General features: G+C 39.9%; 1 protein-coding gene and 1 long non-coding RNA gene across 4 annotated transcripts; both read right to left on the bottom strand.

Annotated features, from left to right (window-relative positions):
- Positions 1-8,339: 8,339 nt before the first annotated feature.
- On the bottom strand, positions 8,340-14,238 carry LOC114147631 (uncharacterized). 3 transcript variants are annotated; one of them, XM_028022137.1, is made up of 8 exons: positions 14,126-14,238; positions 10,353-10,489; positions 10,154-10,247; positions 9,923-10,022; positions 9,534-9,793; positions 9,230-9,416; positions 8,972-9,099; positions 8,340-8,810 (listed from the first exon to the last, which is right to left on the bottom strand). In XM_028022137.1, exons 5-8 carry the CDS (start codon positions 9,633-9,635, stop codon positions 8,493-8,495), a joined length of 735 nt encoding a protein of 244 aa, XP_027877938.1. In that variant the 5' UTR covers positions 9,636-9,793; positions 9,923-10,022; positions 10,154-10,247; positions 10,353-10,489; positions 14,126-14,238; the 3' UTR covers positions 8,340-8,492. The 3 variants fall into 3 exon arrangements, with proteins under 3 accessions (XP_027877938.1, XP_027877937.1, XP_027877939.1); XM_028022136.1 differs by having other exon boundaries at positions 10,154-10,489; XM_028022138.1 differs by lacking the exon at positions 10,353-10,489 and having other exon boundaries at positions 14,126-14,232.
- A 102-nt stretch (positions 14,239-14,340) lies between these two features.
- LOC114148724 (uncharacterized) lies at positions 14,341-15,803 on the bottom strand. Its single transcript, XR_003596326.1, has 3 exons — positions 15,719-15,803; positions 14,643-14,729; positions 14,341-14,481 (listed from the first exon to the last, which is right to left on the bottom strand). It is a non-coding gene; the product is annotated as an uncharacterized LOC114148724 (long non-coding RNA).
- Between the last annotated feature and the right edge of the window lie 2,425 nt (positions 15,804-18,228).

The raw sequence follows: 18,228 nt of genomic DNA, 5'->3' as shown, positions 1-18,228 counted from the left end.
TTTGTAAGATAGAATTTCAACATCTTCGGGCAGAAATAACATAAACTGCATGCGGTACGACGAATCTTTAACACCCACGAAAGAGTATATTGTGTTTAAATAAGGCCATGGGCTCTCATCACCAGCTGGTGGTTCCCCTGGAGCCGTGTCCGACGTAGTTGCAGTCGTTGTGGTCTCCGTCTCCTCCTCCACGTGACTGCTGCTGATTGCGAGACTTGCTTTGTGTTTAATGGGAGAAGCGAAACAGGTGTATCCTATTGGTGGTGATGAACAAGCCCAGGCAAGTAGGATACCGACTTTGTTGCAGTCAATCAGTAGGTGGGGTCAAAACACTTGCGTTTCTCTCTCTCGCTTTTTTGTAACGAGTAACTAAACCACACATTGAAAATGTGTCGGAGTAAAAGTACGCAATTAAGTTCGGAAATATAGTGAAGTAAAAGTGAAAGTTATCAAAAATTTTCATACTCGAGGAAAGTATGAAGTACTCCAAAATATACTTAAGTAAAGTAGTGAAGTATTTTTACTTCGTTACTATACAACAATGCTCCTCTGCTGTGTTCATGTCTACTGGGAGGAACATACATTGTGTCAGAAGGTTCTGGTGGACCACCCTCTCAATATCACTGTTTTCTGGTCGCACCAAATACAAATATGTGTATGTGTATGTTGGGTTGCTTTTTCACCACAATGTAAGGTTGCGACTCCCACTTGTCCCCTAGTTTTTGCCGTCCTTCCTCATGACAGACTTTGACTAAGACTCTGTCCCCTTGGTTGAAAATCTGACCCTTTGCCTTCTGGTTATAGTATTTTTCTGTTGACTTTCAGCCTGGTGAGAGGTCTGGTTTGCTTGGGCGTATGCCTGTGACAGACAGTCATGAAGTCTCTGAACATATGCACTATATTCTCCTGGTTCATAGCAGTCTGGAGCCCAAAGATGAGGTCAACTGGGAGTCTAGGATGTATGCCGAACATCAGAAGGTATGGCGTATACCCGGTAGAGTCATGGCGTGAACAGTTATATGCATATGTCATTGCATCCAAGTGCTCGTGCCACCGAGGTTTCAGATGTGGCTCTAATGTCCCGAGCATATTCATGAGTGTCCGGTTGAACCGATCAGTGATGCCATTGCCTTGTGGGTGGTAGGGGGTTGTGTGGGTTTTAGTGATGCCCATACATTTGCACAGCTCCTTCACTACATCACTTTCAAAGTTGCGCCCCTTGTCAGTGTGCAACTTAGCAGGAAGCCCAAACCTGGCCTCTGTGTTGGCCTCTTGATCTTCAGTGTGATATGCCTGTGCATAGCGTGAGAAATGATCTGTGACCACAAGAATATATGTAGATTCTCTCTCTCTCCTCTCTCTCTCTCTTTATATATATATATATACATATATATATATATATATGTATATATATATATATATATATATATATATATATATATATATATAACCCTAACCCTAACCCTAACCCTATATATATATATATATATATATACATATATATATATATATATGTATATATATATATACACTATATATACACTATTTATATATAGTGCTCAGTGAATGTCTCAGACAACAGGGAACGGAGGTTGAGGTGCCAGAGATACCATCATGGGAGGACAAGCCCCTACATGGGATGTACCACCAGCAAATAACCCAAGTGGCTGATATCAGTAAATCCTACCAATGGCTGGAAAAAGCTGGACTCAAGGACAGCACAGAGGCCCTCATCCTGGCCGCCCAGGAACAGGCCCTAAACACCAGAGCAATAGAGGCCCAGATCTACCACACCAGACAAGACCCAAAGTGTAGGTTGTTCAAGGAGGCCCCTGAGACAGTCCAGCACATGACAGCAGGGTGCAAGATACTGGCAGGGAAAGCGTACATGGAACGACATAACCAAGTTGCAGGCATAGTGTACAGAAACATCTGTGCAGAATATGGACTGGAAACCCCGAGATCAAAGTGGGAAACACCCCCAAAGGTGGCGGAGAACGGCAGAGCTAAGATCCTGTGGGACTTCCAGATCCAGACAGATAAAATGGTAATGGCGAACCAACCAGACATTGTCGTAGTGGATAAACAACAGAGGAAAGCCGTTGTGGTAGATGTAGCAATACCAAGCGACTGCAACATCAGGAAAAAGGAGCACGAGAAACTAGAGAAATACCAGGGCCTCAGGGAGGAACTGGAGAGGGCCTGGAAGGTGAAGACCACAGTGGTGCCTGTGGTCATCGGGGCCCTCGGGGCAGTCACCCCCAAACTGGACCAATGGCTACAACAGATCCCAGGAACAACATCAGACATCTCAGTCCAAAAATGTGCAGTCCTTGGCACAGCCAAGATACTGCGCAGAACCCTCAAGCTCCCAGGCCTCTGGTAGAGGACCCGAGCTCAGAGGATAAGAACCACCCGCGGTGGGTGAGAAGGGATTTTTTTTTTTTATTGTATATTAGCCATGCTCCCCCTGAACTGGAAGATGTTTGTTGTTTTTACCTTAGAGTGGCCAATTCTCTGTTATTCCTATATCGATTTAATACAGTAGGGACTTCCTACTATCCCTACTGTAGGAAGTAGGGATAGTGGGAAGTCTGTCCCTACTTCCTACTGTCTTTTCAGTCATTAAAACTGTTTAATCGTTGTTAACACATCGTGACCTGTTTTTCCGAGCCGCCTTTAAACGCAACATGAGCGCTACGACGCTCGCGCTGGGTTTACGCCTGTGCGCAGCGAAGGAGACCTGCTGCTGTTGTTTTCACAGATCATTTCTCACGCTATGCACAGGCATATCACACTGAAGATCAAGAAGCCAACACAGAGGCCAGGTTTGGGCTTCCTGCTAAGTTGCACACTGACGAGGGGCGCAACTTTGAAAGTGCTGTAGTCAGCTGTGTGTGTTAGAATCATAGCAGCAAACCAGCAAAATGCAAAGAACAGTTCCCCCCCAAACTAACAGACTGAGTTCAATAATGCTGCTGGTTGCAGGTAATGTTAGCTACATGATGACTAGCTAATACCAACACAGCACCTTAAGCTTGTTAACTAGTAGCCTAGAGGCTACTGATGTTGTTTATGTTCAAAAGTGTGTAGTTCTTGTTACATTGAGTAACTTTTGGGGGGAAAAAGGTACTTATATGAGTAGTTTAGCTGCACAGTACCTTTTTCTTTTTACTTGAGTAATATTATTATTGCTATGTATTCATTTTGCCCCTCCCGCACTCATCCTCCCAAAAGTAAGTCGATGCCCCCCTTGTTAAACTCATCTGGAACAGGGGCTGTATATATAAATATGATAATATGAATCAAATCCCTATGTTACGGAGTGAAAGCTTCTTCAATCAAGACGGAGGCTCGGATGTCTTTTACTGAACATTTCTGTTCAGTTTTTATTGAGAAGAAAACCGCGAATGCTGATAACGGCAACAGCTGTTCGTTACCAAAATCAACAGAAGCAAGACAGTGACAAAAGACAGAACCAGATTCTGTTAAGCATTCTTCAAAATAAAAGACTTCCTCTATCCAAATAAATCATGCCTCGCACATAAATATGTTTCACTTCACCTTTTGTAATTATATACAATCATGTTAAATTCAATTAATAATAATCATGATGTAAATTATGCATAACATATAATTGTAAATCAGCCACTTATCATGCAAATTATATTTAACAAGAAATAAGTGTAAAGAAGTCACAACACCCTATGAACCACACTCCATACCAATAGATATTGCTACTACATCTTTTGCTGACCACCAATACAAAATCAACAGGATGAAGAAAAATAAACACCCTACCCTTTTAGAGTTTTTGTATTTTGATTTTGTTGGCCCTATGTACATCCAGGTTTTTTTTCACATCACAAAGGAGGCCAAGTATATCCACCATGCCTAGACCTCTTGCTACTCCACTCCCATGTAAAATTTTAAGATCCATCACAAAATAGATATTTTTCTCTGTTACTCAACCTAATAAAGTCTAATGCTGTGCAAAGTAGAATTCAACAGCTAACACTGGCTCCCTGTCTTCCTTTTAGCCATTCTATGCTGTGTTATATTCAGAGATGGTGAGAAACTGTAATGCCCACATTACCTCTGCCTTCTTTTCTGCACACTCCAGATAAGATTCAAGGACGCAGATTGATCTTTTAGCTGTCTTGGATGTGTGTGCATGTGTGTGTGTGTTGGTATGTGAGAAGAATGAAAGAGCCCATTTTCTTGTGTAATCCCAGGCCTGAGTCCATTTTCAGCCTGACAGGAGGAAGATTAACTTGGTTAGGTGCAGAGCTACTCAAGCACACCAAATTAAATTAATGGAACAAATTTCCCCCATAATTAAGATGAAAATACGTGTCAGTTGTAACCTTGCCGAACACTAATTATGTACAAATGATTTATCATCTGTTTCATTCTGAAAAGCAATGGGCTCACCTCTCTGATAGTCCTTGCTGGCTGTTTAGAGATTGCTCCTGATTAACAGTGACAGATTCGACTGCGGAGAAGCTGCATGTCACTGGTTGACGAATCAGCAGCAGCCTGATCTCCCTCTCGTATCCCTCCCATTAACCTGTACTGTGTGTGCAGATGAGCAGATCTGGGCCTGAGCTCTCTGTCTTGTATCTTTCTTTGGAATGGAAATAAAAAGGAGGGATAAGAAGGGATTGAATTTGGGGTGGGGATGGGAAAAAGGGGATTTCACCTATCCTCCCATCTTCTGTATCTTTCATCCATCGCTTGTCATTGCAGGGTTGCCGAGGTGGGAGGGCTTAGGGGCTGTCTCATGCATTTACACACTCACACCAAAAGGTAATTTAGAGAATAATCAACCTAACAGAACTGTAGGATCCAGAGAAACCCATGAATGTTCAGGGAGAAAATGCAAACCCTATGCAGATAACGCCAGACTGGGATATGAACCCAGGATCTGCTTGCAAGGCAGCAGTGCTGCCGATTGAGCCACCATGTAGGTTTCAGCTGTTTGGTATTCAGAGGCTTTTTAAACAGGGCAGACAACCTCCAGCTGAACCTGGTACAATTTCCTTCCATAAACCCAACCATCCATTTTCTAACACGCTTATCCCTAGTAGGGTCGCAAGGGGTGTCAGTGTCTGTCTCCAGCGGTCAGCTGGCGAGAGGTGGGGTCATCCTGGACAGGTCACCAGTCCATCTCAAAGCCCTGGTTCAGTTTGTGTCCATATAATTCATCTAACAAAATTCAGGGTATTTAAATTTTCTGTATACATTAAATTCACAAGAGTTCATCTGTTAATATAAACATCTTTGATGGATAATTTCTTTAAAAGTGGATGGTTCCATTGAATCAGCATGAGCCCAGCAGATGGTGCTCTAGGGCTAGGCTCTACATGCTCTATGAATTGCTGTGGTTAATTATAAATTAGCTGCTGGCACACTTATTCATTTCATGGCTGGGAAGAATGGATTTATGTGAGGGTGCAGCAGCTTTGATTTGCATCAGAATCACAGCCTCTTGTGTAGTGGTGGACACATTCACCAGTCTGTAATCATTGTTGTGCAGACTTACTCACAAGGGATATACCCTCTTTCTTCATGATCATTATGCATGCCACACACATGCTGCCATAGGTTTCCTGCTGGCAGCAGTGGTTCATTTGCATTTTCCTCTCCTAGTCCCAAACAGTTGTGCAGTGATATTGATTTTGTTTTAGACCCCTAGCACTTCCCCCTACATAAAAGGAACAGTGGTTTTGCATTCTTTATTTTTCTGTATGATTCCTCTTCTGAACTAGAATGGTAGTTTATTTTTTTGGTTTCAAAATGTCATTAAACCCACATGCGAACTCATCAGGCATCATTTGACTTTCCATTGTAACTTGGGTCTATTAATCAGACACCTGCGATGCCACAGTGTGCTTCCTGTATGTTCCATTGTTGTGATGAATCAGTATGCTGGCACTGGGGAGCTACCTGCACTCTACATCTTACATCTCTGTTCTGCCTTCAGTGAGCTTGTTGGTACAAACTTAACTATTCCCCAAGCTGTTGAAGAGACAAGGCAGCAGTGAAGAGGATGCATGTTATGCATAGGTGCATAACAGACAGAATGTCACACAATTGAGTGCAGCATTTGTACAGCAGTTTGTATGATGCAAAATAGAACTATGTTGAAAACAATCTGTATTTTAATTTGAAGTGAGTTCCTAAACAATAAAAAAAAAAGGTTTTTACTCTAGTCCTTAATTTAATCTCCTAAATTTAAAAAAATGTCATTTCAAGGCTTCAAAATTCTAAACAGTTTGAGAAATGTAGTGGAACAAATGAGCTGCGGTCATTTTCTTCTATTGCTCCCAATTCATGGTTAAGCCTTCAGTACTCTTACTGAAGGATCTCTTCACCATCAGAACTGTCTGGGGATTAGCAGACGGAGGCTACAGGGGAGAGGTCTGGTGTTATTATAGACCTCAGAGGTCATGAGGCCTATTATTTTAGAGTGGTCCACTGAAGATTACATTTTCAGCCAAGACCTGACTCCACCCCTCTATCATCATCCACATCCAATCCACACCCCATCTTTCACATTTACACTGACAGAGGTGACAATGGCCTGATAATGAAGAGACCCCCAGAGATCAGCGAGGGAAGTGATGATATATTGTATCGCTGCCTATATCAGAACCCTCAAAGATGCCATTGACTACTAATTGAAAAACCTGCATGATCCCCATCCCCAACCTCTCCCCTTTACAAGACTTCCATGATCCTCCTAATTACTGGGGTTAAGTGATTACTGGGGTTAAGTGATTGTCCCATGAGACTGTTGATGGAAGGATAATCAAAACAGGTTTTAGACAGGCAAGAAAACTAAAGAGTTCAGTTTGAATAAGCATAATATTCTTTCTTTGCTGCCAAGGGCAGTTGGACACACACTTTTAATATTTGAATGTACGTTTTGAATCTGGCTGAGCAACAATTCTAGTCAAATATCCATTTATCCAATGTCTTCCTCAATACAACATTCACTAACATCAGGGCTGGCCCCAAACTAAGCTGTTATGGAGTGAAAGCTTCTTGAATCATGACGGAGGCTCAGGTGTCTTTGGTGAAAATTTCTGTTCAGTTTTTATTGAGCAGAAAACGCCAACAGCTGACAGCTGATAACGGCAACCAGGGGCGCTGATAGCAATCTTGGGCCCCATGACAAAAAAATTAAATTGGGTCCCCCCACGCAGCTGCTGTTACAGTTTTTTTGAGTCTATCTGACCCATCAAAAGCTTCACAATTTTAAAGGCTTGCAATTGTCTTGCTTTCTTTGGTCCAAGACTGATAACTAGCACAATATTTACTGCTCATGAATTTTACATCCAACAGTCCACATTAAGCAAGTAGGTTGCTTAATTTTTTTTATTAGTTTTAGATTACTGAAATGTCTCTCCCCATGAGCAAGTCACAGGCAACATGCAAAATATACATGAAGAAATCCAGACTTCTCAAAAAATTCTATGTAGTTGCATTTTATTCAAGCTGCAGTATATAACTTTAATAAAAAATGTTTTCTCCATATTTGTTAGAGCTGGCACCATGTCGTGACCAGTGATGTCAGTAACACGTTACAAAGTAACGCGTTACAATTAAGATAAAAGAACAGGAATCAGATCACCTGATTTCACATATCAAGCACGCAACAAAATAGCTCATCTATGGATGGTTTTTTTTTTGGTTTTTTTTGCAGTTAGCCTGGAAAATGCATGAGGACTGCAATACACAGTAAAATTTGCAGTGTTAAATCAACACCTAAAGAGTTGAATTTAACACTGTCTCCGAGTCTATTTGGTCCTTATCGGAATTGGTGTCAATTTAACTCTTTCAATAGTGTTCCATTTTCAGAGTACAATTTAACTCAAAATAGAGTTAAAATTTAACACTGACCAACACTGTACAGTGTTAATAAAACTTAACACTCCTTGTCAAATAACTCTGAAAAGAGTAAATATGATTCTAATCAGAGTTAATAAGTTACTCCATAATGGTGACAAAACAACTCGGATTCTCATGCTTTTCAACACTGCATCGAGTCATTGAGGGTTTACACTGGAGGCTCATATAACTCTTTTGAGTGTTGATCTGACACACTACTGTGTTGATAATTTACTCTTTAGCTGTGAAAAATCAACTCTGCACAAATAAATATGAAGTGCTATTTTTACACTTTTGTAGAGTTAAATGTACAATTGAATAAAATCAGGTTACCACAGAAATGCATTTAACTTATTTATTGAAATAAAGCACATTTTTAAGATCCACTGTTAACTGTGGTAGCATCACAGTAACATCACATGATGTACATCCCATTACAAGACGGCTCAAACTTGACAGAGTACATTTAAGGCAAAGAGTTTTTCCATCTAAGTAACCATGAACTAACTACTTGTACATACCGAACAAGTGCATTTGTGCAACTTAACTCTGCCTAACAAATAAAACACTTATTGACAAACAGATTAGTTCCAGTACTAGTGAAGCAACCTAGCCCGAATTTCTGCCACACGTGGACTTTCTTTCACTTTACCTACATCTATATTGTACACAGTGGTCTGGATGAACGTAAACATGTTGCACAGCATGGGGTTGTATGCTGTGGCAAACACGTAATGTGCCTTAAACAGTTCATCAAAAGCACCAAGAGAGGAAGTTGACCTGCAAGCAATGGCATTTTTGTCAAGGATGATGAAGAACTGGTGAGCTACTTTCTTCCTCCGTCCCACAGCCAGGAGATAGGGTTGTGTGCTCGTCATGATGGCATCAAGATGTTCTTGGATGTTGGTTCCTGTCTGTGGAAAAAAAACACACAATACAATTACAATTCCATAGCTGCAATGCTACATATGGGAAAACAGCATTTAACTATGTGTGATATCACCCTAAAACTGAAACTCTCCCAGTGAAACAACCTTGAGTGTAACATAAAATAAAATTTGCAACAAATACAAACCTTCTTGAAGACCACAAGATGCTTCTCTGCTTGGGAGGCAGACACCTTCCCTGGTCTCTTACGACCCAAGGCAGAGGGGGGAATCAGGTGTAGCAGCAGCAAAATCGATGAGAGGTCACTGTCCCAACCTGTGATAAGAGAAATGTGATGTTGAATTGACCATTAAAATCTAGTGATTATGCAATTTAAATTATGTGTACATCGCTAAGTGAAGCTCACACAATAATTGATGGCTACATAATGTGAAGTCATCCTTACTCATGTCATCATCCACTTCAGTGTCATCCTCAGGAGTATCAGCTGCCAGGAGAAGTTCTTCAAGATCACTAGTGGTTGGAAGCTTTCTGCATTGTTGGATGATCTTTCTCTTGAAGGTGGTCGTCCATTTCTCCAGAAACTTGCCAGACACGTCTTCTCCAAACATCAGGACAAAATCCTGCTCCACCTAGGATGTAGATAGTAAAAAACTTAAAACATTTCCCAGTCACATTAATTGTATTCATTTTGACTTGTCACAAAAATAAAATTTTTACATGACTGTGAAATTATCAAAAATAATTACCAAGCCTTTGACATCTTTGAAACGTGGAAAGACAGAGAGTATGTTGCTTGACTGTTGGGGGTCGAGGACCATGTTGCGCCGGAAGTCAAATGTGAGCTTCATCTTCTTCTTGATCGTGTCCTCATCGGCTGAATGCTTAATCAGTTCGATGGCTTCCTAACACTCTTCTTCACTCAGGATAGTCTCTGGAACAAACTGGGTCTCTCGTCTAGCAGCTGGTCCTCCAAGCCCATGTTCACAAGATGCTTCTTCGGATGATGCTAGTCAATATAAGAAAATTCTTCAACTTTAAAAAACCCCCAACAACAATAAAACCTTCCCTGCCCCCCAAAAAATGCAACACCATCCCTGTAGTTGCATTTCTTCTTCAAGTGTTGTTAATGGTTTACCTCCATATGATGATCGTCTGTCTTTAGCAGTGGATCTCTGAATAGTTTTTATCCTCCAGGCTACATACCCGGTACCACTTGCAGCATCATAATAATGCTCCTTGGGGATTAAAAGGATGGCAAAAACAGACAGACATTGAAACAGTTAAACATATAATCTGATAGAAACTAAAAGTTGTCAATGTGTTACTGTGTTTACCATAACACAGTAAATTATAGTGTGTGACTTACATAACCATTCCTGGAGAATGGATCACTGAGGTAGGGGAATAAGCTAACAATTCCTCTGGCATACATTTCTTTAACCTCTCTGGGTGGTGATGTCCTGCAAAATTAAAATGGTCAAGGTATATTATCCAAGGTATGCACTGGATTTAACAAAATCTTTCATTTCATCTACACAGCTAACTAAAGCCTATTTACAAATTACCCATTCTTCTCTGTCATGTCAGCTGCCAGTATGTTAACCATTTTCCTTCTGGTTTCATCTGTGAGGCACTTGCTTCGATTATATTCCTTCATGATCCGTTCGCCACCAGGTTTGTTGTTAAGAATGGATTCCACCAACTTCAAACAACAAAACATTTCAGCTTTTATTAAATACACATCAAAACAGTAATTGTTAGTAAAAAAACAAAAACATTCTCTTCTCAAATATAAGCGATAATAAAGCAGCGTGTATTATAAGACTGGTGGATCACCAGGATTTATTTGTTTATTTTACTTGCTTGTTCATTTTAAATAGGGTTTTTTATGCACCAGTAACAGTAAAAACGAAGTAAGCTAGATTTGACGCACTGAACTTGGTGCGAGGATGTGCAAACCAATTGCCCCATCTCTGCACCTGCCCCTTGGCCTAACAAGCTGTTATTGCACTTCTGATTTTTTTGTAACTTTTAACATTTAATACAAAAACTGTTCTGGCACCTCTTCTGAGTATAGCAGGTTTTCTGGGGGAAACAGTGATAAAGGCTTTTAAAACTAAATACTTTTTGGTTTTGCGTTAATTTTTGAGAGTCAATCCTTTGTTGTTGCGCAACACCCCCCCCCTCCTTTCTGTCTCTACTCTCTCACTCTCGTACTTCCTCTTCTGAGAGGGGAGATGTGCTACCAGCTCTCCTTCTAACGGGTTAATTGAGTTTTCTAAATCTGCTGGGATTTACCCTGTCCAGAACTGAAGTAAACTCTGTTTAAGCTGGTTTCGAGAAACGATTCACCTGATTTTTGACGGCCTACATCCAGGTGTCCCACCCTTCTTCCCCCTGTGAATTAGCCAGGCTGAGCAGCCTACAGCCAACTAGTTTCACAGAGCACACCTGTTAACGGTCGCTCGTTCTCTATTTTACAACTTGCATTTGTTATTGAACCAGGTAGGTTTTAGTGACTCGGGCGAGTCCCAAGGATGTTGTTTTACATTTGGGCTACCAGCAATCTAAAAACATTTTCCACTTTTTCCTCTCCAGAATCAAACATCACAGCTATTTTACAACCATCAAAGAACTTTAAGGTGACTCATTAACTGAATGTCCACAACATCTTTTAGATTTTCTTTATGCTAAATATTTTATTAGTAAGGCATTTTTGCAAGGGTCAGTACAGCTTAATTCAGTAGCAGAAATAATCAAATAAGTAAAATCAGTCATCTAGTCTATCTTTCCCTACTGCTGATACTGAGAACTAAAAAAGGGAACCTTTGAGAGAGACGGACGGAGTTTGGCGTTTCGAACCCCAGACCTGGCTTGATGATGAAGAAGGTGCTGCAGCAGGAGGAGGAAGTTGATCAGCGAAGGCAGGGATCTCTGTAGGTCTGATGAGCTTCTTCTCCGCATGGATGGTGAGGTCACACAGGACTTGGTGCTGGCAGGAAAAAAGGCACCAGTTCTTCTTCTTTGTCTTTGCCTTTGTCTTCATCTTTGTCTTTGGGGTCTGAACCCAGCCGATGAGAGAAGTGCGATTCGAAGCCACAGATTGTGGGCCAGACGGGTTGGTCTCCATGTGCAGGACAGTCTCCGGCTCCGTGGCCCCGGCTCTTCTTCAGCTGCAGAGTTCTTTGTCCATCTCGATCTTGGCTCGAAGCTGCCCGGAGGATCCAACCAAAGGTTCCTCTTTTGCACCCACCTTTTATAGGGTTTATCCACCCCCCTGGTGCGCCTGCACCGGCTGTCTGCTTAGACAGATGATCTCATATCCATCACTGTCTTACAGACATTTCCTGATGTCTGAGCTAATGTCTCAGGGTTGCTCAACCTCCTGTGTCCATTGCCTGCACGACCTTTTCTCTAAATAAGGCGTTGTTCAATCTGTTTCTAAATAAGGCGTTGATCATCTCTGCTCTCCTGTTAGTTCCCCTTTTTCCCTTATCCTTTCACCTTTCACCTACTCTCTACCTCCAACATATCAGTGATGTTTAATTGCAGTTACACCTTTTTACACCATTTCAAGTTTAATGTCAAAATCACATTTATATTACATTTATTTTCTTTAGCTTCTCTGATTTAGCATTCATTTATGATTTTATAACCATAACTTATTAATTATACTTATTATAATCTTAATGTGAGTTATTACAGATGTTTTTCTGAAAAGAATCCAAGAATAATCCATGATTCTAATTATTTAATACCAAAGTTACAGTTACTTGTTTTTCTTGTAAGTGTTCTCACAAATGTAAGTGTAAGTATTATTACAAGTAAACCAATATTAATATAAGTATTTTACTTTGAATCTTATGAAATTACTCAAAATGTTTAGATTACATTCTTTAAAACTTTCATGCTTTAAAATAAGGAATAGTCTCAGCTATTTTTATACATCTGCAGGCTGGAAACTTCCTCTTTTTCCAGGAAACCTGCTTTCCCTGTTTAATGACTCTCTCTGACTGACTATGATTTCTTATGATTGGATAGAGGAAAGTAGAATTAAAGCAAAGTTTGCATGAGACAAAAACAACACACACAACCAGATTTATTTTATTGACACCTAAGTCTACTGTTGGGCCTTAATGTCACTTGAGTGATTCATTTTAAAGATAACTTTATTTATTATTACTGTTAAACTAAAATCTCCAGCATGGGGAAGTGGGATGAGCTCGGATTTTCTTGACGCCTTACATCAGGGGTGTCAAAGTTAAATGGACGGAGGGCCAAATAAAAAATTTAGCTACAAGCCGAGGGCCGGACTGATCGAATGTTCATTGAAATTTTTTTAAATGACGCATATAGTCTAGTGAACCTAATTGAACCTACTGAAAACCTAACAAATATATTCCAATATGATCAGATAAATAAAGCAACATTTTCTTATGGCTCTGTCAGTAATCTTTAATTTTCAACAGACACAACTGAAATATTTTTAAAATATAATTGGATTGAAATACAATAAAATAAAGTGCAAAAATCTATTAATCAAAAACAGCACTTTCATCAAGGAGAAGTAACATGCAGTGAAAACAAATATTAAACTTTAACTTTTAAACTTGAACTGAGTAAAAACTCTAAATATGTGATTGCACAGTAATGTTCACTTGTTTGAGGTTGAGGGTGATACTTGGTGGTGTCCCATCTTTTCCACAAGTTCATCAATGTTCGGGGTAAGGCTCTGAGTTGAGGAAATCCTCAGAATTGAGTGAAGGTGTTCAGCAGTAAGTCGACTTCTGTGTGATGTTTTGTTCAGGTTCATCAAAGAAAACAGTTGTTCACACAGGTATGTGCTGCCAAACATAGACAACGTTTGAGCAGCCTGGATGCGCAGCTACACGTGTCGCCGGCGACACATCTAAATTTGCAGTACCGTAATTCCGCCACACGTAGCGCTAAGTGGAAAAGTTCCAACGGTTTCTGAAAGGGGAGACGTTGCACTTTCCAGGAAGTATCGGATTAATACTGTAACTTCGCAGCTGCAGCTGCAGAGAGTGTAATTAATCCGGGGGGCACTCCTTTAATAGATGGTATATTTCGGCAATAACTTGGTGGATAATGAAAGTTCCGGTTGTTATGGATACATGGGTAAGTACATCATCTCACAGAACATTTAAAGAACTACTTACAGTTCAAATAAGGAAGGTATTTTTTTTTCAGACGGGGTGCTTACTGCGGTCTGCGGGCCGGTTCTAATAATAAATCAAGATCATTCCAGGGGCCGTAAAAAACCTTCTCGCGGGCCGGATGTGGCCCGCGGGCCTTGACTCTGACATATGTGCCTTACATGCTTAGCTTCTGTGTCCAGGCGCTGGCGTTTAGCGGAAGGATTCTCTGAAAGAATGAGTGTCTCTTGAGAATCAGATGAGCTTGGCTGAGATTCCTCAGGCAATTCCACCATGAAGACAAAGTCTGACCATGAGAGAAGCAGATGAAAGACAAAAAACAATAATTAAATAGCAAGGTTGTTAAATACTAACATGAATTACAAATATAACAAACCAGTTTCATATTTGATGGTTAGGACTCCAGCTGAGGGATCCTTAACAACATCCTCAAACACATCTTCATCCAACTCAGTCCCAGAACAGTCAAGAACCTTCACGCCCTCTGTTATAGCTGGCACGCCAAATTTTGCAAATGCTAGAGAAAAAGACAGATGCTTGTCTAAACCACAATTATGAGGTTATGCTGCTCTAATACTTACATGTGCATAGACTCTGGAACATTACTTTTGAATAAACAATGTGAAGTAACATTACAAGAACCTCATAGCTTCCTGTGTAAAGCTACCAGTGTCTTACCTGCTATCAAAAACTCCTTCAGATTCGGTTCTGTTAGTCGGACAAATTTCTGCCGCTCGCCAAGTCTTGTTTTAATCAACATGGTTCCTGCAGCACATAATTCCTCAGTCATTCATCTTTAGTACTGAAAGGCTTTCAATTTGTGAAACATGTGCCAACGGCTTCACAAACAATACAGCTTACATTACATTGTTTTCATAGAACACAATGATTTAAGTTTACACGTTAATGGCTTGGGCGCTAAGTTGGACTCTTATCTAGGTTAGACAGTTACTAAATACCCTTTCCTTTAGTAACAACTAGAACCGTCCATTAAATTGCCTCGCTTCTTTTTCGGCTTTTTCGGCCATTAGCATTAGCAACGGTTAATGGAGGAGTCAAGCAAGGTTTACAGTAGAGGGATTATGCTGGGCACGAGGGAGAACACGCAAATAATCACTCGCGCCAAATTCAGTGTTAACTATGAAACTAGCTGGACTATTAGCACCGCTTACGGTACCAACAGTTCGGAGTCGTGAGGTCAGAAGGCTGCCGGTCACAAGTCACAACATCCCGCTCACAAGGAGATGCCACTCAATTGTAATTGAAAGTGAACCAAATTGTGTTAGAAATACTCAACCCGAATAAAATATAGACTAACATAAAAAAGGAGCAGAGCAGCTAATACCTAGTTTAGCAAACTCCTGGAACCAACGCAATATACACCGATATAAATTTACTTAGCAAAAAAAAAAAAAAGCTGGACGGTTAGTATTACTGTTGACCTGAAAAGCCGTACAGCCAACGTGAGACTTATTTTTTCTCAACCCAGACATTTTTTGCTGAATTTATGTTGCATTTCTAAAATAAATAAATAAATAAAACACATATTTATGCAATATGGCTTGGACATGGATTTAAGGCGGACATAATCGAGTTGGACAGGCGAACATTTTAAGCTAGGCATTCACTCGGTCAGGTTAGCCGTATTAAACTCAGTATTAAGATATCAAAACTCACTCATATACCGGGGAACCAATAAAATATTCTTATAAAGCAATTCAAATTTTATTATTATCTTATAAAAAGAAACTTACCACAGTTGTTCAAGCAGGAGAAAAATCGCGTCCACGCAACGGTTAGACTTGTTGGTTTGAGTGGAGGAGGTGGGCGGAGCTTGTCAGAGTCAAATTGACGCGACATGAATACACTCTGGAAATTTACACCAACACTAGGTGGCATTTTACTCAGTCTGTTGTTGCATTAGTAGGCCTGTCGCGATAAACGATAAATCGATTAATCGTACGATAAATTAAAACTATCAACGTCATTTCAATTATCGGCATTATCGTCTCTTCCAGCCTTTTTCTCTTTCTGTTGATGACACCGAATGAAAAACGGCTCAACTCCGGTGCTCTCTACTGACTCCTCCCTTCCTCATTTCCTTAGTTTAATGCCCAGCGCACACGACACGATCCGCTGATTGTGGGCCCATTTTCAAAACTTGACAGATCACACATTAGCCGACAGAAATCCTAGGTATAACGGTTCGATCGGGTTCGTTCCTGCCGTGTGGTGTCCAACAATGGGCACAGAATAATGGCTGCAAGTCCAGTGAACTAATTTTAAAACCAGACATTAATCAATGCTTTACTACAATCTACCTGCAATGCATGTGGCTAGTGTCAGCGTGAAGTCCTGACTGAATGAAAATCATTGTAACCTATTTACGTCACGTTAACGAAGAACAGCTGAAAAGTTACCGGGTTAGCAGTTTCGCTCCAACTCCTCCTCTTGTCATTTCTATATTCTTTGCATGTTGAATAAACATTAATATCATCTCCAATGTCCGCTGGACTTCGGGTTGCGCCGTGTCAGCTGTTTGGGATTCCCCGACATAATTTCCCCTCAGAAAGCACTGAGGAGAATCCGCGCTTTCTGATTGGCTACCTGTCACATTCAACAGGCTGCGTTAAGATCCCAGTGGGAAAACCCCTGATTTAGATCGGAGCGGCAACGAAGATCTACCGTAACACACCACACAATCTTAGAAAGACCAACGTTTTAAGATTGTTGTAAGGGGAAAAATAGGAGCAAAAAATATGTAGTGTGAATTATTGCATCAGGTTGTCAATGTGCCCATCTTCTCTATTTAAATCAAATTATTACTGAAGGGCAACATAGTATACACACTTCATAATCTGCAGTCTTTTGGTTGAATGTAGTATTTATTTCCACTTTGGCTTTATGTTGTTTAGTTTTTATCAAGTACATTTTTTGTTAATGGAGACTGAGAATCCATTTTGTTTTTGGTTGTTTTGTTTATTTTGTTTATCAGTTCCAGTGTTAAATATTCTTTTGAAAATAAAGTGTATCTATCTTTGGCAGGAAATCGCATGCATTATTACGTCATTTCCATTAAATCAGTGTAAAAAGGTCTTCAGACAATATTATTGTTTATCGCAATAATTGTTTGAGACAATTAATCGCTCAGCAAAATTTGCTATCGTGACAGGCCTATACACAACAAATCGCTTCAAAACGGGACGCAAAATAATTTCGTATTTTATAGGGCGAATAGCAACTCCGGTGCTAACTAAATAGGCTACTTAAATTTTCCCAATTAATATTTCTTTATTCCACTAGCACGAAGCTAACGTAGCCTGGTAAGCTACAGTTATACGAACCGACATCTGAACATCCACTTACCTTGACTTGACGTGGAAAAAGTCTTCTTGTTGCAGAGAATAAATTATCCGTATTTCTTAATTCATGTCGAACACGAGCTGCAGCGCTGAATATTGTATTAAAAACACGAGCATTTGAGCTGGACTGACCTGACATTGTGGACCACGGACTAGCACAATAAAGTAGCCTAAGGCTAGAAGGCCTGTCCGCCAAAATGCTACATAAATCTGTGACGTTTTGACTAGACAGAAAGCTAATTCAAGATATCAATAATGTAATTTTGACTAGTCAGAATGTCAATTTAAGATATCTTAAATGGAAAAGCTGAATAATTCAAGATATCTCTAATTCATTTAGATACAGTATCTTAAAAGGAATTTTGACTAGTCAAAATTACAATTCAATATATTTTTAATTTAGTTTTGTCTAGTCATTATTTTCTTTTAAGATATCTATAATTTAGTTTTCACTAGTCAAAACTACATTTCTCCTATCCAAAAATACATTTAAGATATCTTGAATTATGGTGTCATAATTCACACCATATTTTAGATATCTCAACTAAAATTGAGATATCTTGAATTTACTTCATGACTAGTCGTAATTTAATTGTAGATATCTGAAATATGTATTTCAGATAGTCAGTAATTCATTGTAGATATCTTGAATTGAAGTCTCCATACAAGTCAATGGTAAATCTGACGTCATTTCGACTAGTCAGAATGTAGTTAGAGATATATCAAATAGATATTTTGTATAGTCAAAATATAATTAGAGATATCTTAAATGTAATGTAATGTAATGGCATTAAAACTATGGCAAGCCATTTTAACATAAATTCGGTTGTACCGCCCTTACATTCAAGATATCTCGAATTGTTTTATGACTAGACGTTTTAGCGATTTAAGATTTTTAAGAT

Source organism: Xiphophorus couchianus, chromosome 7, assembly GCF_001444195.1.
Source record: "Xiphophorus couchianus chromosome 7, X_couchianus-1.0, whole genome shotgun sequence".
In the NCBI taxonomy this organism is placed as follows: Eukaryota; Metazoa; Chordata; class Actinopteri; order Cyprinodontiformes; family Poeciliidae; genus Xiphophorus; species Xiphophorus couchianus.
The sequence above is the reverse complement of the archived record's forward strand: the minus strand, read 5'-3'. Positions and strand labels throughout refer to the sequence as shown.